The sequence below is a fragment of the Mugil cephalus genome, chromosome 18 (assembly GCF_022458985.1).
Source record: "Mugil cephalus isolate CIBA_MC_2020 chromosome 18, CIBA_Mcephalus_1.1, whole genome shotgun sequence".
In the NCBI taxonomy this organism is placed as follows: Eukaryota; Metazoa; Chordata; class Actinopteri; order Mugiliformes; family Mugilidae; genus Mugil; species Mugil cephalus.
In genome coordinates this window covers 4,095,251-4,120,961 of record NC_061787.1, presented here as the reverse complement: position 1 = coordinate 4,120,961, position 25,711 = coordinate 4,095,251, and the positions used below count along the sequence as shown (strand labels likewise).

Genomic DNA, 25,711 nt, shown 5'->3' with positions numbered 1-25,711 from the left:
ATAAAAGCAGGAACAGGTCATAAGCTGCGTCGTTTCTTCCTCGTGTGTTCATCTCAAGCTCCAAACATTGTCTCTCGGATCCTTGTGCCAACGCGAGAAGAATCTGGCGCGGAGTTTGTGTTCGACCACAGACGGCACCTGGCAAGAGCCATGTCAGACACTCACTGAGTCACAAATATAAATATCAATAGTGGGATCACAACCAAAATTGTTTGCAACATTTTTAAATACACGGCGTTGTGACAGAAATCCTGTCATTAATATGGTTAATACGAGCCTTTACGTCTGTCTGTCTGTGTATTTATTTATCTATCCGTCCGTCTGTCTGTCTATGTAACCCCCCCCCCCCCCCCCCCCCGCGCGCGCGCTCCTCTCTCTCCAATTGCCTGCTCTCTGCTGGAGTTGTGGATTGACTTAAAAAGTGAGGGTGGCGCGGCGGTGATGAGACGCCGCATGGGGAGCCGGGATAGCACGCAGGGACTCCGCTGTCGGTGATGGGGGGTTATGGGGGGTGGGTGTGTGTGTGTGTGGGGGGGTGAGATGGAGAGATGGATCGAGAATGTAATTTTAAATGAAAGTCTATTTAACCCGCTGTGAATGGCATGACCCCTATCCTCGCCTCAGAGCCCATCACTGTTAAAAGGATCATTTTCAGAATTCAATCCAAAAACTTCAGCAAGCTGCAATTTACTCTCTCTTTCTGCTCTCTCCCTCTCTCCTCTCTTCCCCTCAGTTATGTATCTGCCCATCTAGAGCTTCGCAGCGAGCGAAAAAATAACAATAAAATACATGTCTGGAAAATTGCGCACGTTCCCTTTCTCCTTTATCTATTTTAGGCCTTAGCTTTATGACTCCGTTGTGATTGGATGCGGGATAAGAGCGCAATTGATCTCTGCAAAGTTTAGTTAAGGCATTACGTATTAGTGGAGATAAACCATTCCAACTCGGGTTTCATCTTTCTTTTTCTTTTTTTTTTTGTTTCATTTGAGAGACTCATAAAAAGTTGAACAGCCGAGATGCTTTAAAATGTCTGCAGGAGCGAGGAGGAAAGCGACGCTTCTCTCCTGCCATTAATCTTCCTTTGCGTCATTTTCAGCATTAATAAAATAATTCGTCCTGTTGGGAGCAGATGCCCGCTGCCTCCTCCCGAGTGGCTCATCCAACTTTTTTTTTTTTTTTTGGTGGTGTCACAAACTTCCGAGCTTGTTTATTTGCACGCAAATCAATGTAATGAGTGTAATAACAATATAAAATGTTATGCCTTTTTCATGCGCGGTCACAAACAGACGTGCGTAATACAGACGGGTATTTAGAGTCGCTCTGTAATTTGGGGGCTACAATTTGATTCATTTATCCGCACACTGTTATTAACCCTGTGGAAAAAGAGATGTCAGCCGCCATTTCAGCCAGCAGGACATCCGTGCTTTGTTTAAATGCACTAATTACGCGCATACATTAGAGGGGGACGGAATAGCCTGAGCGCAATTTTCACATTTTCAATTTTCCGTCTATTTGACGTGCAGGTGAGGAGATGGCGGAAAGAGGCCGCCTTCCGTTCCAGCGCCACCTCATCATCGCGCCTCCCCCCTTGTATTTTCATAACACCCTAACTTGATAATATCCAAGGGAAACACCGGGTTGTGTTCCTTCTGTTCGCTTTTGACGCACAGGCGCCGATGCGAGCGGCATAGGCCTTCCGGGCGGTTCCGGTGTGTGCGTGTGTGTTTGTGTGTGTGTGTCGTTTCCAGGTAAGTGTGAAGGTAAATAATAAAAGCGTTTATGTATACTTGACTAGATTTTAGCAGCATGTGTTGCGGGAAGCCTGAGATTTTTTTTCTTCACGTCTCGTCCTGTCTGGTGAAGGCCGCGGAATTTAGGGCCAGCAGGTTATGCTGCGCCTTGCAGGTCATTCAACTGGCGCCATCTTCTGGAGGGAAGAGCAAAATGCTCAAACAGGCCTGAGCCAGTTCTGATAAATAAGTTATATAAATGTTCCACTGTTCTACATTCATGCTCCAACAGTCGTTTTTGTCTTTCTCTTTCCCATCCACTCCCTTCCTTGTCTTTACCACTTTTTCTCCTTCAACTATTCACCAATTTGACCACATGACTGTGTGTATGTGTGGTTCTAGGAGCAGGTTAGTCAAACCTGAAAATCACACCCACTTATAAGAGACGGATACTCTGCTTCAGATAGATAAATAACTTCTTTGTTGCCCCTTTAAGGAATTGTTTTGGCACAGATCCTCACGTCAATGCATAAATACAGAGAACACCTACAACATATAGACATGTATCTGCACAACCCTATGCATTCACCTTTAACCAGATATTTTTTTTTAGTGGCCATAGTTTCCAGATTTGTATCTGCATCACAAAGCGTGATGGCTTCGTTGTTGAGGCCTGAGATGCAGGTCGTGGGGAGGCCAAACATTTAGGAGGTGTTTTCGACTGTTTGATCCTATTTGATGCAGTTAACGAGGTAAAGAAACAGGTGGAACAGTAGAGGGGGATGTGGGCTGAATTATAGTTCCGTAAAGCCGCAGCGCACGCAGGGACTATTTTAAAAGAACTTCCCGGAGCTCCTCTGTTATCCCACAAGCGTGACGCAGCGCAACACGTGCAAATAAATAGGTGTCCCCAACTATGGCGGCGGCGACGACTGCTCCTCGTCCTCCGTCCATCCCTGCGCTCTGACTTAATTGGACACTTGCTCCGCTTGGGAGGCCAAGCAGGAAAAAGGAGGAAAGGGGTGGGGGGGTGGGAGCGGGTGCGCGTCGGGAGGGGGGGAGGGAGGCTTTTAAGGCGCGCGTAAGCAAAGTTAATTAGCGGTTATTAACAGCCCGCATAATGAGAGCGAGAGGGAGTCAATTTAATGACTTTGTTAGCGCGAGTTCAGAGCGACAGGCGATGATCGAAACAACAAAGGCGAGCGAGCACGCAGCCATCATCCGTAATTTCCAGCGGTAATGCGGTCTGATCAGAAACAAAGGGTTCTAATTTCGTTCAACTGACTCGATAATTTGTCCTTATGTAAGGAAAATAATTAATGACTTAATGCTTCAACAGAAGTAGCTTTCTTTTGGGGGAGGAAGGAGAGGGGAGATGGGGATTTCGTGGAGGGTGGGGGAGCTCGTTTGCTGGAGAAGGTGGTGAGGAAATCAATTCCGAGCCCTATAATTATTTACATCATGAATTTAAAACGTGGACGTGTGCCTTTGCTCCCGCTTAGCGCGCAGACGAGTGAGAGTCTATTAGGAGAGGAGGGAAGGAGTTTCCGAATCTTCTTCCCTCAAATAAATTGTGTATGGCAACAAATGAGCCACTTGTTATGATGTGGGATGTTGCCGCTGGAACAAAAGAAGAAGAACAAGAAGCGGAGACGAGATTTGAAGTCACGTCAAACAAAACATGGAACGTTAGAGGTCGGTCGCCGGTCAGAGTTGAGTTTTTTTCTTCTTCTTCTTTTCTCTGGCAGATGACGCCTGCTTATATTCTGCAGTTGAGCTGAACTGATGGCCCTCGTGGCTGCATCTTTACCCGACCATGCGCCAGGTTATTGCGGCTAAGCTGCGTCGCAAAAAAAAAAAAAATGATCCGAGGCCCGCGCGCCTTTACGCATGATTTCATTACTTCGCAGATGGAGCTGAGTCGGAGGGAAGATGCGAGCGCTGTTATCGATTTGGGACATGAGCCGCCTGCGGGCCACTCTCGGGATTCGTGGCAGGTGGATAGGTCACCCACGCGAGAGCAGCAATTTCGCGGCCCCCATTGTCTCCACTGATTACTGCTTTGATCACAGGAATCAAGAGCACCGAGGCTCTCGTAAGCCTACTGCAGGGTCCGGGAGCTCGTGAGCTGAAGAGGTCATCATCATCATCATCATCATCATAGCAGCCACGTCCATCATCACCCGCCACATCATCACCATAACCATCAGCGCCATCATCATCTTCATATCTAGTTGACCACACCAACCTGCGGCGCTGTGTGTTTTCACAGCCGCGTTGCCCTTTTATTGATTGCGCGTCTTAATTTTAATTCGATTGCGCGAGTGTCAAAAAATCCGCAAGAATCATCCTAGTAATGAGATAATCAAAGTAATATATGCAAATCAGTTATGTTGCCAGCTTATCAAAACCGGAGTGCCCCCCCTTGAGTCTGAAGAAGTCCATTTATTCAGTTAGTGGCAATACCTTGCGCAAATGGCGCGATGCAAATGACAGTTGATTAGACTAAATTAAGAACCTCGTTTCTGCCTGACCTTGTCTGAGTTTTATGTAAATTCTTTTTTTTTTCTTGCTGTAATGCGATAAAAATGCTTTTTTTTTTAACACCTTGGCCCTTGTAAATCAGAACAATATTTTCCAAGGGAGAGACAATGGTCAGACTCGGGTAACTCTGTGTGTCGATAGCTTGGATGATTCTCTGACTGTCTCTTGTCAGTCTATCACACAAATCTGAGTATATCTTGACCCCGGTGCAACTCCCACGGCGACGGAGAGTGTGCCGTGATAACTTCCTTGCTGTGGGGGAGTGTGCCTTGAAGATAGCCTAGGTGCGGCTGTGTGCGTTTACGCCGTCGTGTGTGCTCATGTGTGCACCATAACATATTGTGTGAGGGGGACGGAGAGAGTGCAGTTGAGACTTCCTCTCTGTGGGGTGTGTGGGGCCTGTAGATGGGAAAGGAATAAATCCAATATAGATTGCAGGGCTGCGCTGCCTCCCGCTGGGGACCCTCAGACTTGCAGGCCAGGATCGAAGTGCTTTTCTCCACCTAAATTGTCCTGAGAGGCCGCAGGAGCAGCCGAGCTACACTCCCCCACCCCCAACTCTGGGACTGCCTACGACCTAATGATGGTACCGGAGACGGACACACTCCTGCACGTACACACACACACACAGGGATATACTCGTTTGTACGTACGCACCAGAACTCGCACGCAATCATTCCCAGATTGATATAGCACCAGTCACACTCTTGCGACGGCCAAACGCACACTTTGCCAAGAAAACCACACGGATATAAACACACCCTCCTCGTCCTCCGACGCTGAACACACTCATTCTTTGTCCAAAGACCATTCACCTCAAGTTTCCCTCTTCACATCTTCGCCACCCCTCGAACCCGCCAAGCTAAACTGCAGATTGAGAGGAGGCATCCTCGCCGCGTGCGCACGCGCTCCGGAGGGGAGGGATGAATCATGTAACTGGCACCACGCTAAGTGTCTGGACTGATACACACTCCCTGCTCTTTGGTCCCCCTGCAAGGAAAACACCAGCGGCTACCCGAGGCCATTACGCTCCCCGCCAAACACTCAGGCTCCGCCGCTTTGCCGCCGTCCGGGGAGCTAATTCTATTTGTGATGAGGTGCCTGATGTGTCGCTGAGATGGGCCCCGGAGACGGCGCGAGCACAACGTCCTATAGGTGGACATTTGTGGCCTCGTTACCTGCCCACGGGGTGTTTTGTGTTTATGTTAAGCGGGCGCCTCAAGTAAAGTGAACACAAACGTATGGGACCGCGCACATTCAGCTGGAGTTTCTTGGGTTTGAATTCAGTCTTTTATTAATCCACTAGTGTTACGGATTTAGTGAGACTTAGCCCGATGCTAACCGTGGACATGTTACTATGTCAGAGTATATGGTGACAGTATGTTTTTGACTCCACAGGGCAGAGAGGATTCCTCTCATCACGTATTATCACTGTATCACATCAACTCGTCTTCTCCTTTGTCCGTTTGGACTTGTGTCTCTCCATCTTCTCTTTCCACTTTGCATTTCCTCCCTTTCTTCTCCACCACTCCTCCACTGGTCTCCCCTGTTCTCCATCCGTGTCCTCGTCCTGCCGTCCTCCTTTTTACCGTCCCAAACATTTCCCTTCCTTGTACTTTCCATTAAAGATCCCCGGCCACTCTGGGTTCAGGTTGTCCGTGTGCTCCGTTAGCGCTCCGGCAGCAGAGCGGACGCGTGGCTAAATACGCTGAATGCAAAGACGGAGCACACGCGGAACATAAACACAGGCCACAAACACATACACAGCAAAATCCTTTTGACATCAATAATTGGTAAATCCTCTGATTAACTTGTAAGAATTGTCCTCAGAGTGCTTAAGTAATTGTGTTTGTGTGTGTCCTTTTTTTTTTTTTTTTTTTTTTTATTGCATGCAGCCCCCCCCCTCTCTCTTTAAAGCACATCTTTATAACCAAGCAATTCCAAAGCAATTTTCTCTGTGGGAGGAGAGTGTAATTTTCTATTCTGTGACACTGTGATGTGTAAGAAACTGGGAGCTGGCACTAAAAGGTGTCTGCAGCGTGTGTCTTGGTGTGGGTGTGAGCCGCTTTAATGGCCGGCGCGGGGCGGGCGGCGGCGGCGGCGAGCGGGTGCATGTCAGGGAGGCCATCATTTAATGACTCCCAAATAGTGCCCTCCTCGTTAGAGCTATCGTCCTGGAAACACGAGGCTGTGAACCACGAGAGCGCCACACGCTGCAACAGTCTTTTATCTTCATATTAAACCATTTGCATAACATTACCGCGGTAGATAAGATTCAGGAGATACTCAACCTACTCGGGGATAGACGCAGACACAGAGAGGGTATACTACATGTCCTTGCAAATCTAATCAGTGTTAAATGGAGCTGTCAGATCTGTGTGTGTGTCTGTGTGTGTGGTGCTGGATGTCAGGAGTCATTTAGCATTAAACCGCAATAGTAAGTAACAGGGCTGTAATTACAAAATGCAAGACATTTCTCGTTAGATGTGACATCTAAACGCAGCAGTTATTTTAGCAGTGATACACACGACGAGGCCGGCGACTCACACGTCTCGCTTCACTCCACAAACTTGAGTTTGTTTCTTGGACAAATTGCACTTATTGTTGCACTTCTGTGGAATACAAAACAGGAGCCAATTAGAGTAAATTACATTACTGCTTTTTCTTTTCTTTTCTTTTTTTTTTTCCTTCTTTTCTTTTTGAAAACCGCTGATTCGTTTGAGCTCCGGACCAACAAAGGACTCGGTTCCACGCGTCATATAGACGCTCTGTACTGCGCGTAAATTGTTTCGCGTCTGATCGAGTGTGTGTGACAGCTGCTTTTCCGCGGCTCGGAGAATAAAGAGACGCCGGAGGAATCTCATTACTGTAGAGAAACAAGAACAGGACAGTGTGCAAGCACGCGCTAATTAGTTGCTGCTACTTGCTACTGCCTGATTAATTTAATCAAAAGTGCTCTTGAACTATATATAACGAACAGTGTTTTAACCACTGTAGCTCTGGCTCTTTATTTCCTAAACAAGTTTAATCACAGTTCAAGAATCGCTGAATTAATTCTGCACGTATTGAAATGCAAAAAGTTCGTGGATGTGCTGGGTGTCAAACATACGGCGCGGGGGCAGAGAGGGGCCCATCCGAGGGTCTAATCTGGCCCGTAGGAGACAACGGCTGGTGCTTATTTGTCCACTGTTTGAGTCAGAGGAGTGGACAGATCACAACACTGAGACCCAGGACTAAACAGCAGAAAGAAATGTGCTCAAATTGCACAATTTCATTATTTGTAAAGGTTAGTTTATTAAATGTAAACGTTCTCCTAATTTACTTGTTCTTCTTTGCACTAAAACAAATGGAAACAGTCTGGAGGTGTCGTTCCTTATGCTGTTATCTCAGACCATAAAATGAGTTTGACACCCCTGCCTTAACTTAATGCACATAATATGACAACATGTAACTCTTAACACTTTACATGTGTTAGGAGACCGTTCCCTTCAGGCTCGTCCTTTAGCTCTGTTGCACCTGTTGCAGAACGAGTCTATGCCCTCGTGATCGTTATAGGTGCGTGTAGATTTGTCCACCATCAACCTGCACAGTGGTCTGATAAGCCGTGACTGCGCCTGACGCCTGTGTGTGCGTCCATGAGGCGCTCGGAAGAGTAATTCACCACAGTGACCCAGTTAGCCGCCATCCACAGTTAGCATCCAGATTATGTTAAAAGAAGTTAACCCTTTAAGGAGCATTCGATGAAATACTTGGAAATTCAATATTTCAATCCTTGAGTGTTGTTATTTGTGGGGCATAGGAAGAATTTGTGGAATTTTTTTAATTTCTATGGAGAAAATCAAGATGAATGAATTTACCGTAAACAAATGTAAATGCAGAGCTGGATGTTAAAGGCCACATTAGACCTGAGAACGTTTCCTTGATCGTCTCTGATTGGCTGAAGTTACCAATAAAGAGTTAATATTCTGAACGCTCTAGTACCTTTGAGATGTTTGCCACCATTCTGTCTGGATAGTGTATAATGTTTGTTTTAAACCAGAGTCAACAGTTTACGCTGCAACCATGTAGCTATGTAAATAACCCGTATCTATACTGGATGACAATTTGCACAACACTGTACATGTAGCTGTATATTCCACGGCCGTATTTTCTATCGCACGGTCATAGACGAGAACAGGAGGCGTCTGGACAAGCTAATTCCCAGGGCTGGGTCTGGACTCTGTGGGGACTGTCCGTGAAAGGTGCTGCATGGGGACGGTGCACAGAGCATCCTGGACCGTGAGTGTCACCCCCTTCAGCCAACCCTGGCTGGACGGGAAAGCAGCTTCATCCCCACGGCCGTCACAATACACAACGCTAACTGTTAGCACACAAGACACTTTAGCTAACCTCACACTGAGACACTAGAATGTCTGTATATCGCATGTAAACTGTAGATTAGACTGTACATTTTTTTTGTAGTTCTTTACTACCTCATTCTTATTTTATTTTTATTCTTATGTCTGGTTCATATATGTTCCTTCTTATCTCGAGACTCTTGGACAAAATAATTTCCCTGCAGGGATCAATAACGTGAGCTTGAATATTTATCTCACATTTTTATATACATACTCGTACTGTTCATTTTTATCTTTTGAATCCATTTTTTGCATCTTGCAGAGCTGTGAACATTCAAACCTGCACACAATTCTATTCCGTTCCGTTCTATTCTATGGATTTAATGCTCAGAGCGTCAAAAAGTCCAAAAAATAAAACCTGATAAAGTCTGGACTCTACATAAACGAGACACCGACACTTGAAAGGGACGTTTCAGTCACTTTATGTTTTGCTGCTTTGTGCAAAAAGTAGTTGCGTTATCTTTTTAAGTCAAACCTCTGATGATAAACCCCAAACGTTTGCGTTAGGTTTCCATATGTGACTTTATTTTTCTTTGTGTATTTCGTACCTTTCAGTGCCGTAAGAGTGAAGCTCATGGTGCAAAAAAATATATATATACACATAAAGTCAAACATTGTTTTTACTGTAGGCTGTATGTGACAGTGTGTGCACTTAGATGTGATATGAAAGACTAAAGATGCCATCACAGCACAAAATAGGCTTGTAACAGTGTGTGAGAGAGAGACAGAGAGAGAGATTGCTTGTTTATGCATATGGGGATAGACTCTGCCAGGTGAGTGTACCATTTACCATCAAGCCATTGAATTCAGCAGGCATCTAATAACAAAGCATTTATGGCCCACTTACGCATGCATAGATATAACTGTCAGTAGGCAACAACAGCGTCCCCTCTCCCGTCTCCAGCTATTCCTTCTTCTCTTAAAACACACAGGCGCCTTCCGGATTGGACCCGGATACTCTTGAATTCTATCATCAGACTCGGGGATGAAATTAAAATCTCTCATTTTCTTTCTCCATACAAGGAGCAGATCAATTTCCGGAGACTGGGACGTGATATTTTCCTGCCATTGGGCTTTCTCGTCTTTGGCACAGCACCCTGACTGCCTGCCAGCGGGAGGCCCGGGTCTGACTGCACGCCTCGCCGGAGAACAGTTACTTCTGCCGCGGCGAGTTTATTTGCGCCTCGCTATGAGAATTGCCATCATTTACCCTTCCCCAAAAAAACCCTCCTCCTCCCCCAAAAAAGAGAAAAGAAATAGACAAGTGTGGGGAAAGCGAGGCAAGAAGGCGAAATTGATTCTTTTTTTTTTATACATGCTGCATGGGGGACATTAGGCACACCTCGTTTGACCACCTATTCCAAGAAATGAACTGAATAAATTTGCTGTGAAGTAATGTATAGGCCTTTCAGGGGCCTCTTTTTGCCGTTTTCTTGCAGCCCGTAGAGGTGATCTGGGATCTGGGTTTAAGAAGTTGAAATTAATTATGTAAAGCGAGACACCGGCGTGTGTTAAGCATGACTAAATTAAGAGCTGATGAATCAATGGAGCTCTAAATGTGGAGGATTGGTGGCCCAGCGGTTGGTTTGCTTCTTGCTCCCAGTGAGCTGCAAACATTTTAGTTATGTCTTCAGAGAAAACAAAAAAAAAGAAACGGGATAGAGCCAATGATGACATAGACTTTTTGTTTTGTTTGTCCTGCAGACGTGAGGATTTGCATGACTTTGATCAGTTTGACCACTGATCAGTCACACTACGTGAGATATAACCTTTCCTTCCCCCCTATCACCCCTGTTCCGCCCCTGCATGTCAGAGCTTTTGAACACTGTCCTCTTTTTCCCTGTAGTGACCCCGGCTCTTGTTTGCGCACATTTCATCCATCCGACCCGTCCTTTCCCCTTTGCATGGCACCCGGCTGTTGCGTCACGGAGGCAGTCAAGGCCTAATTAAACCCATATTGAGAAACAGTATAAATCCAGCCCTCTCCTCCGCTCAGTCCGCACACCGGCACGCGCGCGTCCTGCGTTGGATTTTGCTCGAAGGGAACACAAACAGTCAGACAGGACGTTAATTTATAACCACTGGAAACTTTCAGGAGCTGCGACAAAAGTTTGAGCAGGCGGCACAATGGCTGGTCTCAAGGTAAGGATGCATTTACTCCAAGTAAAACTACGGCAAAGTGTCGGAATGTTGTGGTTGACGGTGATTAAGCTGCGAAAGTTTCAGAATGACCTAAACGGCGTGACGCAGTTCTGCATCATTCCCGAAAACAAATTCAAATCGGAACCGATTCTGCACAATAAATGTGCAAAACTGAACCATCATAGATATAAGAGCAGTGGACCGGGAGACTGAAAGGGGGCGTTCCCTGCAGCCAATCAGCGCGCTGCATTCAGCAGCTGCCCAGATGTGGTTGAGACGCCTCAGCGTCGAGAGGTTTTTCATATTTCAGAAGGAAAGCATCAGTTTTCTTGAAAAAGAAAAAAAGTGAACCTGACAAAAACAACGTTAAATATTATATTGTTCTTGTTGCAGAGTTGCGATTAAATGTTAAATATTGCGTTTCAATCTTGTGCGTAAACTCTTCTACCGTTTCTTTTCATGCAGATAGTGTTCGAATGAAACATCACAGCAGCTTTAAAGATATTGGTGTGTAAAGGCCACAAGGAAGGACGTCGGGATAATCTCATAAAGTTTGCAAAACTTTATAACCAATTAATTTTTTTTTCGTCATCCATGTGATGCAAAAGTTACCAGCGGCTCAATAAAATCACATCGCATTTGCTTTAGCAACTGGAAACAAACCTTTAATATCATAAATTCCTGCTTTGCACAACATTCCTCCATGAGGGACACACTGGAGCCTCCAAAGCGCGCTTTACGCACATGAACGCGCACATATGGAAACCATCCATGTCAGTGGTTTTTGTTTTTGCGGACTAACAGTGACTCAGCGCTCTGTGTTTACACTGCGCCAAGTTCATGTTCCTCTCTGACAGGGAAGCCACTGGTGATCAACGCTGGTGCGGGATAGATTCATCTGACACGTTGATGATCAAACTTGACTGTGGAGGATGTTGGTGCAATTCATGTAACAAAAATTAATGGATGACAGCAACAAGGGAGAGGAGGGGGGGAGGAAAAGGGGGGATTCGACTTTAACTGCAGTTTGTTTTCTGATAGATCTAATGCGAATCAATATGACAACAATTAACAAAAAGACAAGCCTTAATGACAAGCCTTCAAATTTAATTATAACCAGCATGAACACATTTATCCTGCATTACAATGAAGCTGCGTGGTGTATTTTCTTTTTATTTTTTATTTTTCTCTTCAACTTGCCAAATGCTAGAACTCTGTGTCTTTCAGTACCTGAGCGGCTTTGGGAATGAGTTCTCTTCTGAAGACCCTCGTTGTCCCGGATCCTTACCCGAGGGACAGGTAGGACACACACACACAAAACACACAACTCCTTCAGTCTATTAAGTCTTCATTCATTTTGTGCTTAAATGTCTTAAATGAATGGATATTTCCTGTGATGCCTCATGGATTAGGAAGCAGGTCTCTTCATGATAAGAGCTAATGTAACACTGTGTTAATGTGTTATGTCTCCACAGAACAACCCTCAGGTTTGCCCGTACGGCCTCTACGCCGAGCAGCTCTCCGGCTCTGCCTTCACCTGCCCCCGTCCAGCCAATAAGAGGAGGTGTCCACCTCAGTTTGAATCTTTAATCAGGATATTTGGAGCAAAATGAAACGAAGGCTCTGTGCATAAACTAAACGCTGCCCCTTCCTTCTTCCTACAGCTGGTTTTACCGCATAATCCCGTCTGTTAAACATAAACCTTTTGCCCCGGTGCCCTGTGGCAACCTGACAGAGAACTGGAACGAGGTGGAGCCTGATCCTAACCAGGTATATCAACAGAGAGAGGAAGAGCTGCTTTTCATACGACATAAAATATTCATGAATTAAAAAGTAACGGGCAAAGTTCAGGACAAACTTTTTTGCTTTCCTCCTTTTTCATCTTGGTTGAGACTGTGGAGATAATTATCTGGGTCTACATGTGGAGATCATAGACTGTATATATATATTGTGTCCCCACTTCCTTGCATTGACCAAACTGATGCTAGTTTCCCGGGGATACGAGCGGCGCCATCTTGTGATTTTGGCGCAAAGAGCTAAAAACTCACTTTTTATTTAATTGATATTACCCTGCTCCATATCCACCTGTTACAGGGAAATATTGGATTAGACACTGTTCTTATTTTTTAAAATTTGTTTTCCCAACTCTCACCAACCCACTGGACCGCTTTACCGAGCAGTTGGCATGGAAACTGGTGGTCACCATTATGTCGTATCCTGTTGCTATAACATCTAAAGTGAAACTTATCCAAAGAATTGACACTTGAACATTCATCAACATTATATTAACTGCTTAAAATTACTGAAACCATCCATTAAAAACCGTAAAAAACGTCACGTTTTATAGCGGAAGAGAGTTTAGCAGTTAGCGGTTGTTACCGAGGCAGCGCAACTTATCTGTTTTGTTTTGTCCTTTTATTCTTCGAATGAATCGATAAAAGCTGTATTTTTATTGAATCTTTATCAGGATAACACTTCTTAAACATTTTCGTGTCGAGTATACGAGTGAATGGATTGAACTCCATTTGGCCGCTAACATGGAGGGGGCGGACCTTATGACCTATACACTAGCCTCCAGCCACCAGGGGGAGCTCTATTAGCTTTGGTTTCGCTTTAGAGGAGCGGTATGCTATTTATTTACAGTCTATGCTGGAAATTAATGTTTGTTTCGTGTCTGTGTGTTTAAAATGACGCTAAAGTGGAAGCCCGCTAGCTTAGCATCGTTAACAACAGTTGAACTGTCACACCATGAAAAAAAAAATACACCAGCACATTTAAAGCTCAACAAATAATTTGGTATATGTTGTTTGTTTAACTGTATAAAATCTATGATGTTACCAATATATTCCATACAAAGATGAAGAAACAAAGACTATTCCTTCATCTCTCAAAGAGTCACGACTAGCGCTACTACTATAAGAGGAGCAGTCATTTAATTGTGCACACATACTGGGATCTATAGTCTTTCCTTGCACAAATAAATTCCTTTAACCTCCTGAGACCCGGCGTCCTCATATGGGGACATTACGTTATAGGTTTGTGGCAGTTTATTCTGCTTCATTTAGACCTGTTGTCCTCATAAAGAGATACTTTTGTCTCGTTAGCAAAGGGTCAATATACTTGTTTATTGATGCTTATTCACTTTTCTAGTTCGATATGCAAATTTAACAAATTAACAAGTACTCGTTTGAGGACGTTGGGATTTCATCGCTCCCAGTTTTATATTCTGGTTAAATTATAATATACACTGAAATAATCCCTGTATCCAAATAATTTCTTTCAAATACTACTTCAAGTTCAAAGACGAAGCTTATTTTTAATATTTCTTAGGTATTTCATACTAAATAAACCAAATACCTAAAGATCTTAATCTTATTTTAAAGAAATTAACCCTTTAAACGCTGAACATTTCGCTGGTGATACGTTAAAGCACGCGGTATTTGAATTACCGTAACTCACAGTGGTTTGAAAGTGTGGCTGTGCACAGGGAAGTTGTCCTTTTTCCTTTTCTCTGGAAGATCTGTATGACTCTCAAGGGTATAACTACCTTAGTTTTTACCAACAAATTGCTCCTAACAACTTCCTGGAGCGCTTGCGTCGCTCCCCAACCTGCGTCATAATTACCGTAATGGCAGCTTTTTTCTCCCAGAAAGTGCAACTTCCCAGAGTTCAGCCGCACTTTCAATTCTGTCCATCAGTGAGTTACGGTAATTCAAATACCACAAGGTTTTTTTTTTATGTGCAGGCGGATGTTCAGGTCTTAAAGAAATTAAGATGCTTTCCAAACAAATGCTCGGGTCTCAGGAGGTTAAAGTGTCTCATTTAGCAGTAGGTTCTGACTCCTACGTTTTCTCTCGTAGCTGCGATGGCTACCTTTCACCATTCCCAAATCTACAGACAAGAAAGTGGACTTTGTGACTGTAAGTTTCTTTCTTTCTTTTTTTTTTTATTTTCAGTAGATTAACTTGAGATCTGTAGTTGACCGTCTGGAGTCGTTTTCAGGGTCTTCATACTGTCTGCGGTGCTGGAGACGCTAAATCCCGCAACGGCATCGGAATCCACATGTACACCTGCAACTCCTCCATGGTAGACAGGTGAGATTATATTCGTAAATGAGTCTCATCATTTAACAAATAAAGGAGAAACTGTGAAATATTTGGTTGTGCTCCGACGATGATTTCTACTCTTTCCTGTTGCAGGTGCTTCAACAACTCAGACGGAGACTTTCTGATTGGTGAGAGAAAGGCCTGTTGATGTTTTCACTGGAATCTATCACAAGAGCAATGATGGCTCAATCGTCAGTTGTTCTTTTCCCCTCAGACTTTCTCTTCTCTCTTTGTTTGTTTGTGTCTGCAGTCCCCCAGCAGGGTGAGATCTTGATCACCACCGAGTTCGGGAAGATGATGGTCGAGCCGAACGAGATCTGTGTCATCCAGGTGTGTTTTCCATCTCCCCGGTTTTCAAAGAAATCTGCCATCGTACCTGCCCCCACACCTCACTGAAAATCGTATTTAGCCAGACGTAGCTTGGTGCTTTTTTTTTTTTTTGAAAGTGACCTTAAAACTAAATAATAGTGGAAAAAGGTTTCGAGCTACAGAAAGCCTGGACCCCCTCAGCATTGATACAGCCCACATTTGATACACAACCGCTCTAAATTTCCTAAAAATCCTCTCACCGCCACTTTTCACTTTTTTTTTTTCCAGCAAGGGATGCGCTTCAGCGTGGATGTGTTTGGAGAAACCCGAGGATACATACTGGAGGTGTACGGAGCCCATTTTGAACTCCCCGACCTCGGACCAATAGGTTTGTGTTTGTATGATGTTTGTAAGTGCAGATATGTGCAGCGTATGTACTCATCCTTCCCTGAAATCTCCTCCGCCACCTCTTTACCTCTCCAAACATCCTATTATTGTCTAAATTGTTGACACTTTTCTCTGAAAACCCGTCCAATTTTAGCCACGCTAGCTGTGTGGCTCAGTAAATTAGTCTGCTGCCCGGTCGGCCCGTTCAGACTGAAACGCTCCTGGAAGACATGGCGATCTCTTCCCTCTAATTAAGTTGTGGTTTTAAGTGAAATCTTGTGAAGGGCGCACATTTGAGCCGTCCACAATTTTATTGTTGAGTGTAATTATTAGGGGTGGGAAATCATATAAATATGGCAGTATATCACAATACTTTTTTTTTATGATACAGTATCGATTTTGAAAGTCTTAATATTCATTTCATAAAAGAAAAAGGAAAAAGTCACACACCTCCACCACCACCTTTTCTGTACAAGTGGATAAATATTGTTTTTTGACTCAATTTGTCCAATGAATTATCACGTTTTTATCAAAAAATATTATACGAGTACGAATTATTGCCTTAAATTGACTTCAACTGGACAACTTAAGTGCATGTAAACACATTATTCCGTTATTGCATGTACATTATTCTAAAATCAGAGTTCTCCTTATCTGATTAATTGATAATGCGACTGGAAATAGATTTTCTCCGCCACATATACACCTTAATCTGACTTTAACTGGACAACTTGCTCCACAACTGCTGTGCTGGCCTATGACTCCAGAAAAAAAACATCCCAGAAAGCCGGTCGTAGAAGAAGAAGAAGGTAAACAGAGCCGTAGAAGAACCACCTGAGGGATAGCGCCATGTTATCTGCACCATAAGTAGTGTGCACATTACGTACGAGATTAAAAAAGCTGTATTGTTATCCATCTGGTTTTTGTTAAAATGCAGGTGAATGACGCTTCTGTATTATATGATGTAACAGGTCAACCATAAAGTGGGCCGTATTATTATTATTATTATTATTATTGTTATTATTATTATAACCCGCTGGCAAGACACATATCGCCACCTAGTGTTGAGGAGGAGGACATGTTCCCGTCAGTTATTCGATTTTCTCCGTTGCATGTAAACTGGGACGAGGACCTCATTCAGAAATGTTCAAATTTCGAGCATAGCTCCATTAAGCTGTGCATGTAAATGCACTGACTGTCATCTGACGTACATATATACAACGTGTATGTTAAGCTGCGTTTAAAATTTATCAGTGAACTATGTAGAATATTGCAATAATGTATCGTATCGTGGCTCAAGTATCGTGATGTGAAGTCCTTGCCAATACCCACCCTTAGCAATTAGCATGATTGTAATTTAGACAACGCTTTGCTTCATAACCTGAATTCTCTGCTGTATTTGTGCTTATTGTGCAAACGTTAGCATGCCTGACCAGCAAACACTTACGAAAGCAACCAACATCTTGTCTAATCCTGGTCATGTGTTTGTGTAAGCTCTACCTGCCTGTACGACAAACCGTCTTTTAAAATATTTTATTCCCTCTGCTATTCGTCTCTTAAATTCTATATAATCTTTTTTTAGTTACTTAGTTATTCTATTTATTGACAATAGATTCCTCTGTGTTCCTCTGCATTTTACTTCTACTTTTATTTGATCCTGCCGTATGTGTATTGTGTAATAGCATGCAAGCTGTCCAAACCTATTGCCCCTGGTGGGATTAATACACATAGATACATTATCTGCTGTTGTTGCTATGAACCTGTGTATGTTCTGCAGGAGCCAACGGTCTGGCCAACCCCAGAGATTTCCTGTGTCCAGTTGTGTGGTACGAGGATCGCAAAGTGCCCACCGGCTACACCGTCATCAACAAGTACCAGGGGAAGCTGTTCGCCTGCCAACAGGTGCTTGTTGTGACATCTAAGTTTGTGCGTGGCTCTGTACCTGCACACATGCCAGCTGTCTGACAGGGACACACACACTTGGCCTATTAGCCTATTTAGGTTTGTGTCTGCTTCAGTAAGCGCCATCGAACTGCCACAAAGCCGAACAGGAAACTGTCCAAGTGAGGCATATGATCCATTAGCTGCTCCCGCCGACTGAATTGCCATCCCTGATGATTTAATATCGAAGCGTTAGCTGTTATCCATTCAGCAGGTTTCCGCCTCGACTCCCTTATGAGTCTTAATCACTCATAATTAGTTAAGGCATTCTGGAGCTGCAGACAGTGTACCTGTGAAGCTTTGCTTTGTACTAAAAACCTTTTCCAAGTTAAGCATTAATTTCAGCATATTTCACTCGGGGAATGATCCTCCCCCTCCCGAAACGTCCTGTTGGGCGCATAATTGGATCGACACATAATGTCTGACAGGAGGTTTTTTACTGAGACAGGGAGGAGGTGGGAGGGAGAGGTTTGTCAAGGGCGGGGGGTTGGGGGTTTGTAACCGTGGAAACCATGTCAAACCACACTGTTATTATTCATCGTAGGAAGTACACAAGGGCAAGATACTGTCTTTCCTGAAGCAAAACAAACCTTTTTTTCCATCTTCCTCGTTGCCTCTATTTGAGCGTCCGCCCCCGGTTATGTGCCGCGGGTCAGAGGTGACGCTCTTTTCCCGGTGTCCAGCCTTCCCCCGAGCCTGGAGAGTGAGGCTGCAGGAGTAAGAAAATAGGATTGGAGGGGTTGGTAGGTAGGGAGGGAGGGAGGGAGGGGGCGGTGGGTGGGGTGGGGTGGGGGGGTACACATGCCTCATCTCAGGGAAGAAGATGCTGCTGCTCCTGTCTGGTCCTGCTGTTTTGTTCCCCTGCAGAGTGCTGAAATTGCTCAAATTAACTTATTATTTGCTTGACTGGGCCAATATGTTTGTGTTTTGTGTGCATGTGTGTGCAAGTGTTCACTCTCTTCCATTTTTCCCTTCATTTTAATCGAATGTAGTGGAGTTATCACAGATGAACGTCCGTGAAATTACCTGCGCTGGGTTCCCCAAGGGCCTTTTTGTGCCCTTTTTTTTTTTCACGTTGTCAATTGAGGGAGTGTAAAACATTTTTCTTTTTTTTTTTCTTTTTGGTGTTTATTAATTATGTAATAATTTACTCATGCACAATTTGTGTAAAGGCGTTTGTCGGTGTGTTATTGGCGGTGTGTTTTTGGCGCTTCTTGTGTGGAGCTGCACCTGAGCGTGTGTGTGTGTGAGGAGTGTGGAGGTCAGCACGGAGGCAGCTCCAGTTGTAATGAACTATATTGATTTTAGAGCTGCTGTTGAATGTTTTTTTTTTTTTTTTTTTCCGCAGCGACATTATCAGAACAGAGAAACTATATAAAATTGCTGCGGTTTTTAACAATCTAGATAAAGAAATATCTCTGCACCCGCCGCTCCCTCCCCCAGTAACTGCGCCGCCGCGAGCGTCAAAATGCTCAAAGTTTGGGAAAGTTTGATTGTGAAGCCAATTACCCCATAATACCTGGAGCCTCGTATCACAAAGAACAGGGGGAATGAAAGAGAAGAAAGAATGAAAGAAGCGCACCTTCTTTCACAATCAACCCTTTTCATTATGACCAGTTTTTTTTTCCCTTTATGTCAAGAAGTACTCTCTTTGGGAATTTACGATTACAAAGACATTATTCATTGTTCCCCTTTTCCTGTGAAAAGCTCAATTTAAAGTCTTTTGTGTTTGTTGCTTGGGTACACTCCTCTTATTTGTCTTGTTGTGCGCTCTGCACGCAGGATTTCTCCCCGTTCAACGTGGTCGCCTGGCACGGGAACTACACACCTTACAAATACAACCTGGAGAACTTCATGGTCATCAACTGTGTGGCCTTCGACCACGCGGTGAGGACAAACGCGCCTTTTAATATCGATTCCTCCTTTTTGAAATGACCCGACGCCCGGCTGTGAAAAGATAACAGCCACGTTCCAATCTTCCCATAGGATCCGTCCATCTTCACCGTCCTGACCGCCAAATCCAACAGACCAGGTGTGGCCATTGCCGACTTTGTCATCTTCCCCCCGCGCTGGGGTGTGGCCGACCACACCTTCCGTCCGCCGTACTATCACCGTAAGACCACGGCAATGACAACACACACACACACACACACACACACAGAGGCCGGCCGTGCTTCAACACCACTTTCAAATACTGCAGGGCACAAGTCGAAAGGGAGCTATGTTGATTTAATTTAAATGGAAATGTCAAATTCTCTCCGGCGAGGGTAATTTTAGTCTATCATGGACTGAAACAAGCCACCCAGAAGCTAACGTGTCCATTTACACAGCCAGTGTCAAGACAGTGGGTGAGAACAATCCACCTGCTGCATGACTCATTTCAGTGGAGGCCATCCTCCACGGCGCCCTTTGTCTGTGTCCATCGCAGATCTGTGACGCCATCTAGCGGAAGTCAGGGTCGCGGCTCGGCTCCTTCTGCCCTCCTCTAGGTTTGTGTAACAGCGCACCTTGCTGTCCGTTTCAGGGAACTGCATGAGTGAATTCATGGGTCTGATCAAGGGCCACTACGAGGCCAAAGAGGAGGGTTTCCAGCCGGGAGGGGCCAGCCTCCACAGCATCATGACCCCACACGGCCCGGACGTCGACTGCTTCGAGAAGAACAGCACCGCCGAGCTCAAGCCTGAGAGGGTGGCCGAGGGAACCATGGTGAAATAATACACACAGAATTTCAACTTTCAAAGTACAGCGTTTTGCGAATCGATAGCATGTGTCTGATGTTCTTCCTCTTCCTCCAGGCTTTCATGTTTGAGTCGTCCTTCAGCATGGCCGTGACTAAGTGGGGCCTACAAACATGCCAGAGGCTTGACAAGACCTACTACAAGTGTTGGGAAGGTCTCCGCAGCCACTTTAACCCCAAATGGAAGCCCAGCAAAGAGTAAAGAAACTACAAGTTAAAAGAAATGTGGACCAAAAAAACACGGATGTTACCTAAATAATTATAATAAAAAATAAAAATCCTTATTCTACTTTAACTACACGCAACCCAGACTTTGTTGTGCTTGGCTTTCTTTGCTAAACATCACAGGAATAGTCACATATATTGAGAGAAGCTCAATAAAACTGAGCAGTTGTGACGTTCTGCGTTTGTTTTTCATTCACAATTTCCACCTTTAACCTCCTGAGACCCTGCGTCCTCATATGGGGACATTTTAGGTTTGATTGCAACTTATTCCGCTTCATTCAAACCCATTGTGCTCATTAGTGGACGCTTTAATCTGCCATCTAGTGGTAGCAAAGGGTCAGTACACTAGTTGGTAAAAACATGATATCGGATTTATTCTACAGACCATCACAGGACAAAAGTGGATGAGGAACATCCTTGTTCCTAGTTTGATATAACCTGCAAATTTAACAAATTTTTATCAAAAGCAACGAGCTACAACCTCGCTAATTAGCAAGTACTTGTTTGAGGACGTTGGGACAATTCTGTCTTTGCTCAGCCATGTTCAGGTATTAAAATAAACAGTTTTATATTTTGTCACATATTAGTGACTTTATTATAATGTAAATAATGAAATAGTTCCAGTGTCCACATATGAGGACATTGTTTTTTTTTTCTTTCTTTCAAAAACTACTACTTCCTATTGAAAGATGATGCTTAGTTTTTATACGTCTTAGGTCCTACTGATCCCAAACACCTTGGAGAAATTAAAAGTGCATAGCAAACATGTAGTACAAGTATGTGCAGCTTTCCCTCATTTACCCCAAAAAAAACAAAGCCACGTGACTGGTTTTGACAATATAATTTTATTCTGTTAATAATTACACACACTGACATCTTCTGCAGATGCAACAACACATAGGAAGGTCTTCGTACGCACGACCTCAATATGACAACGAGAACTTCCGCTCATCAATTCCAGCCTTGATCCTCTCTTCCTTCCTATCCTGTAAGACATACGACAAACACACGACGGGTTAGTACAGTTTCCATGGCAACAAAGTCATATCACCCTCACCCTCTTCACCTTCCGGATATTTTCTCAACTGCATGTTTTATGAGTGAGCGTTCTATGATTTTCAAGCAGTTTTTTTTTTCCTCCCTCCCAGCAGAAGGAGGGGGCGAACATGATAGCCCAGCAGTGTGACAATTGCACCAAATTCTCGCTGGAATTTCAATTGGCAAGGATCTGGAGGGCGAATCTCCATGACAATGGGGAGGAAAATGAAAGCAGGCAGCATTTCAAATGAAGCATTCATTTCTAATGTGAATGGCACTGTGACAAAAAAAGAAAACCAGATCAACTGCGCACCTCAAAGGGAACAATGAGGCCCGATCGACAGCTAAATAGCTTTTTCCGGATGTCTATGGTGGGTTTCATGTCCAAATCACAGTTTAGCAGAAGTAATAATGTAAATAGAAAATGGCCGCTGCAAGAACATGGTAAAATAACCATTTGTTCTTGTATTGAGTTAGTGCATTCGTTATGTTTTGCGGTGCAGTAGCAGGCGGCTGTAATAAAGAGAACAGCTGTAGAGACAATAACAACACCAGTGGCAGCCCCCGACCTGCTAGAACGCAGAGGTACATAATCCCATCTCCTGTTTAAATTTCATTCCCCTGCTTCAAATGAAAGCCCGAACTGGGCGAAATTATTTCTAAGAAATCAATATTTCCTGCCCAAGTGTTTCTTAAGACTTTAGATATCGTTCATTCACTAAAATGACAACTTGAAGAGGAGACTGTCGTGCAACTTGTTGCATACCCTGTCTGTCTTGAAGACAAAATAGAGGATGAAGAGGGGCGCAACTCCAAAGACTGCACCCAACAGGGACGTCTTGAATGTGGGCTTGAAGTGTGGGTAGGTGTTGGCTCGTGCATACACCCATCTCGTCAGCGCAGGGTCGTCCTGTAAGAGCAAAAGCATGAAATTCAATGCAGGGAAAAAAGATATTTACAATGATTCAAGAGTGCAAAAAGCTTTTAGGATCATTCACCAAGATTACTACGCGACTAAAAAACACACCAAATGAATTTAAGCAGTGGAATATTGAGTCAGGGTAAATAATTTACAGGAAGATTCAATTACACAAAAGAGAAAAAACAGCAGATTACATCCGACATGTCACAGCAGGTAATGCACATGTGTGTTTCTAATAATATTACTAATGGCACTGTGCATCCTGGCCAATGCCACAACCTTCTGTTCTTCTTATTGCAAACCCAAATGTGATCACAGTACAACACAAACAGCGGTAGTTGAATTACAATATTCATAAACAGAATGCTAATATGAAGTGATTTAAATCCACAAGAGTTTCTGACACACAGAAACTAATATCTGACAATGTGAGTGTCATAAAAATGCTGGGTATGTGCCTAATATTGATACAACAACTGTGAATATGTTACTTATCCAAAAAAAAAGCAACTTTTGATACATCATGACCTGGATGACCGAGAACCTACAAAGGCAAAAAATGCCACTTATTCCTGCTTATTTAATAACGCAGCTGCTAATATGAACTGTATTACAAGTAATGCTGTAAAGGTTTCCATGGAAAGAAGGAAAGTTTGCATTTATAACGCCCTATATAATCAGTTTAGCTTCTCACACAAACAAAGTAACATGCAATCGTCTCTACGCGGAATATGAAAGCAGCCCCTGCTAGTTAGCTAACGCCGTTAACCGACATCAAAACGGTATCATTTTTAAATGACACAAAAGTCATAATTTAGGATATAAACTCAAATGTAGCCTAGTAAATATGAGCGCTATTTAAATTAGGCCTATTCGACATTCCGCTCGAAAAGAAAGGACATGCATTAGCCCTTTTCAAGGGTGACATTGCTACCAGCTCCGAGGAAGTCGCTTACAATGAGCTCTTTCCTGTGCGGGTTATTGAGTTGCTGCAGATACTGTCTCTTCAGGTTTGCCCGTAAAGCAGCCCTGGCCTCTTCGGCGCGCCTATATTCGGGCGAAAGGTTGAAATATTCGTTAGGATCCAATGTTTTCGGCCGAGTGGCCAAGGGCGCCTCTCGGTAGTCCGCCATGATTGTTTGATGACGTACGAAGGCTGCAAACGCGAATTCGTGAAATCTCGCGTGAATTGATGGACGAAACGCGAACTAGTGAAATCTCGCGCGAATTTGTCAGAGTAGTTACCATAGTAACGTCAAACTTTCTTTAAATTAAAACGATACAATGGACGCTGCTCGCAAAACTAAAGGAAAGGGAGCCGTCAGCGCGCTGCCTGACAGCGAAGAAGACTTTAAATACGATGAAGTGTCATTAGAAGACGAATGGAGTTTAACAGAAGGGGAAGAAGACTTGGAAGCGACGCTGAAAGCCATCCAGAACCGGACAGAAGCCAACTCTCGAGCTGTTCGAAGGCCAAACACAGCCGCCCGCACACACCACCCGCCCACCGTGGTTGACTTCGTACGGAACTTTCTCTTCCAAAAGGGGATGACAGAAACTCTCAACTGTTTTCAAACCGAGATGCTACAGAATGGGCTGGTGGACGCGGAGCGGGTGGAGCTGGTGCCGGACGTCTACACCGAAAACCGGCGTCTGGAGGCCGAGTTGAAACACGCACGGAGGGAGAATGAGGAGTTCAGGCTCGGAGCCTCCGCGGCGGCAGAGACACTGGTGAGGCTCCAGAAAGCCAGAGACCTCTACCGGCTGCAGCATAAGCGAATAGCTCAGGAGAAAAACAGGCTCATCGAGGAGATGAGGAAGCTCAAAGTGCAGTGCGACAGCTACGAGCCGGCAGTAAAGCGGATGAATGAGAAACACCAGGCCGTTTTAAAGCAACTCATGCTGGTGGCCCTGGAGAGGGACAAAGCTTTGAGACAGCTGAACTTTCTGTCCGATCAGCGGGACAGTCCCCTCTGTCGGGGGGAGGAGGGACTTGTGAACGGGACAAGTGTCAAAAAGACATCCCGGCCAAGGCCTCCAGCAGCAGGTCAGAGGAGGACGAGGATGCAGCCAGTGAAACCAAATGCTCCCTGACATAAATATCATAGCAATAAATGAATATATGTATGTCTCTTCCATTTACTGTCCTCTTGTATGTCTTGATTGTGCAACACAGTTTATAGGAAAACATAAAAGAAATGTAATTCTTGGCCGAGGCCCTTTGTGATCTAAGTTATAGATTGACTATGAACATCTGTCTGTAGGATTTTGCACAACCCAGTAGCTACATAACAATAATAATATGAAATATGATGCAGATTGTCACAATAGCACAAGAATCAAGTCCACTGTATTCATTTAATATGATTCCCACATTGAAATTAAGGCAATTAGTGTAACTACAATAATGAAAGTAAATATTTATAATAAATAAATATAAGTATTGTGTTACTTTTTGTTTTGCTTTGCTTTTGTTTCTTGTTCCGTCTGCTCTCAGTGATCTTATAGTTGAATCCATTTGTATGCGACGCTTCATCCTTCATCCAAGTGACTTCTTCAGTTCAGATTTTTGCTAGAAATATCTGTGGATTGTGCCGACATCACTACCCATATGAACCCATATACTCGCCTGTGCTGCAGAGACAGTATCTGAAAGAGTGTTCTGAAAGGAAATGGAAAAAAATCTACAGGAATACTCAAATAAACCCAGTTAGTTTTTGTTTTAGTTTTGTTATAGATACACCAAGACCAGGATGAGGAACAAGTGGACGTTGTTCCTGATCGACCTGAGTTTGTTCAAGGTCCAGCTCTGTCCCTACCACAGAGTCCTCCTTCTGTATCAGTTCGTCCATCCATGAGGTTCCTTCATCTTGGTGCTGCTTATCTATCTAGTAGATATTAAACCACCATAGCCTCCTGAGGAAATAGAGACAACTCTGACCTTTCTTTGTACTCTGAGTCTATATTAGCAGACCAGTCCAGTTTGTGATCCAGATGTAGCTCCAGGTACTTAAAGGTCTGAACTACCTCTAGACCAGAGGTCGGCAATCTGCAACAACTGTATGACATTGAATGCCACACTACTCACACTCATGGTTGTAACCACAGACTTACATACGGTATCTATGTCTATGGTTGTAACATCCACCAAAAACACTGAACTCCCACAGTGCATTGCAGCACATATACAGTGGGGGAAATAAGTATTTGATCCCCTGCTGAATTTGTAAGTT

General features: G+C 44.1%; 3 protein-coding genes across 3 annotated transcripts; 2 read left to right on the top strand and 1 right to left on the bottom strand.

Moving 5' to 3' along the window:
* Positions 1-10,644: 10,644 nt before the first annotated feature.
* Positions 10,645-20,690, top strand: hgd (homogentisate 1,2-dioxygenase). Its single transcript, XM_047612084.1, has 14 exons — positions 10,645-10,813; positions 12,041-12,112; positions 12,289-12,377; positions 12,478-12,583; positions 14,674-14,733; positions 14,816-14,907; positions 15,013-15,047; positions 15,170-15,249; positions 15,517-15,616; positions 17,393-17,517; positions 19,339-19,443; positions 19,543-19,669; positions 20,081-20,262; positions 20,352-20,690. The coding sequence occupies exons 1-14, from the start codon at positions 10,799-10,801 to the stop codon at positions 20,493-20,495; spliced, it is 1,332 nt and encodes a 443-aa protein (XP_047468040.1). The 5' UTR covers positions 10,645-10,798; the 3' UTR covers positions 20,496-20,690.
* A 654-nt stretch (positions 20,691-21,344) lies between these two features.
* Positions 21,345-23,654, bottom strand: ndufb4 (NADH:ubiquinone oxidoreductase subunit B4). The gene is made up of 3 exons (XM_047612108.1): positions 23,435-23,654; positions 22,323-22,466; positions 21,345-21,504 (listed from the first exon to the last, which is right to left on the bottom strand). Exons 1-3 carry the CDS (start codon positions 23,609-23,611, stop codon positions 21,442-21,444), a joined length of 384 nt encoding a protein of 127 aa, XP_047468064.1. The 5' UTR covers positions 23,612-23,654; the 3' UTR covers positions 21,345-21,441.
* Positions 23,655-23,674: 20 nt separating this feature from the next.
* LOC125024382 (sperm-associated antigen 16 protein) lies at positions 23,675-24,897 on the top strand. Its single transcript, XM_047612107.1, has one exon. The coding sequence runs from the start codon at positions 23,763-23,765 to the stop codon at positions 24,570-24,572; it is 810 nt and encodes a 269-aa protein (XP_047468063.1). The 5' UTR covers positions 23,675-23,762; the 3' UTR covers positions 24,573-24,897.
* The last annotated feature ends 814 nt before the right edge of the window (positions 24,898-25,711 follow it).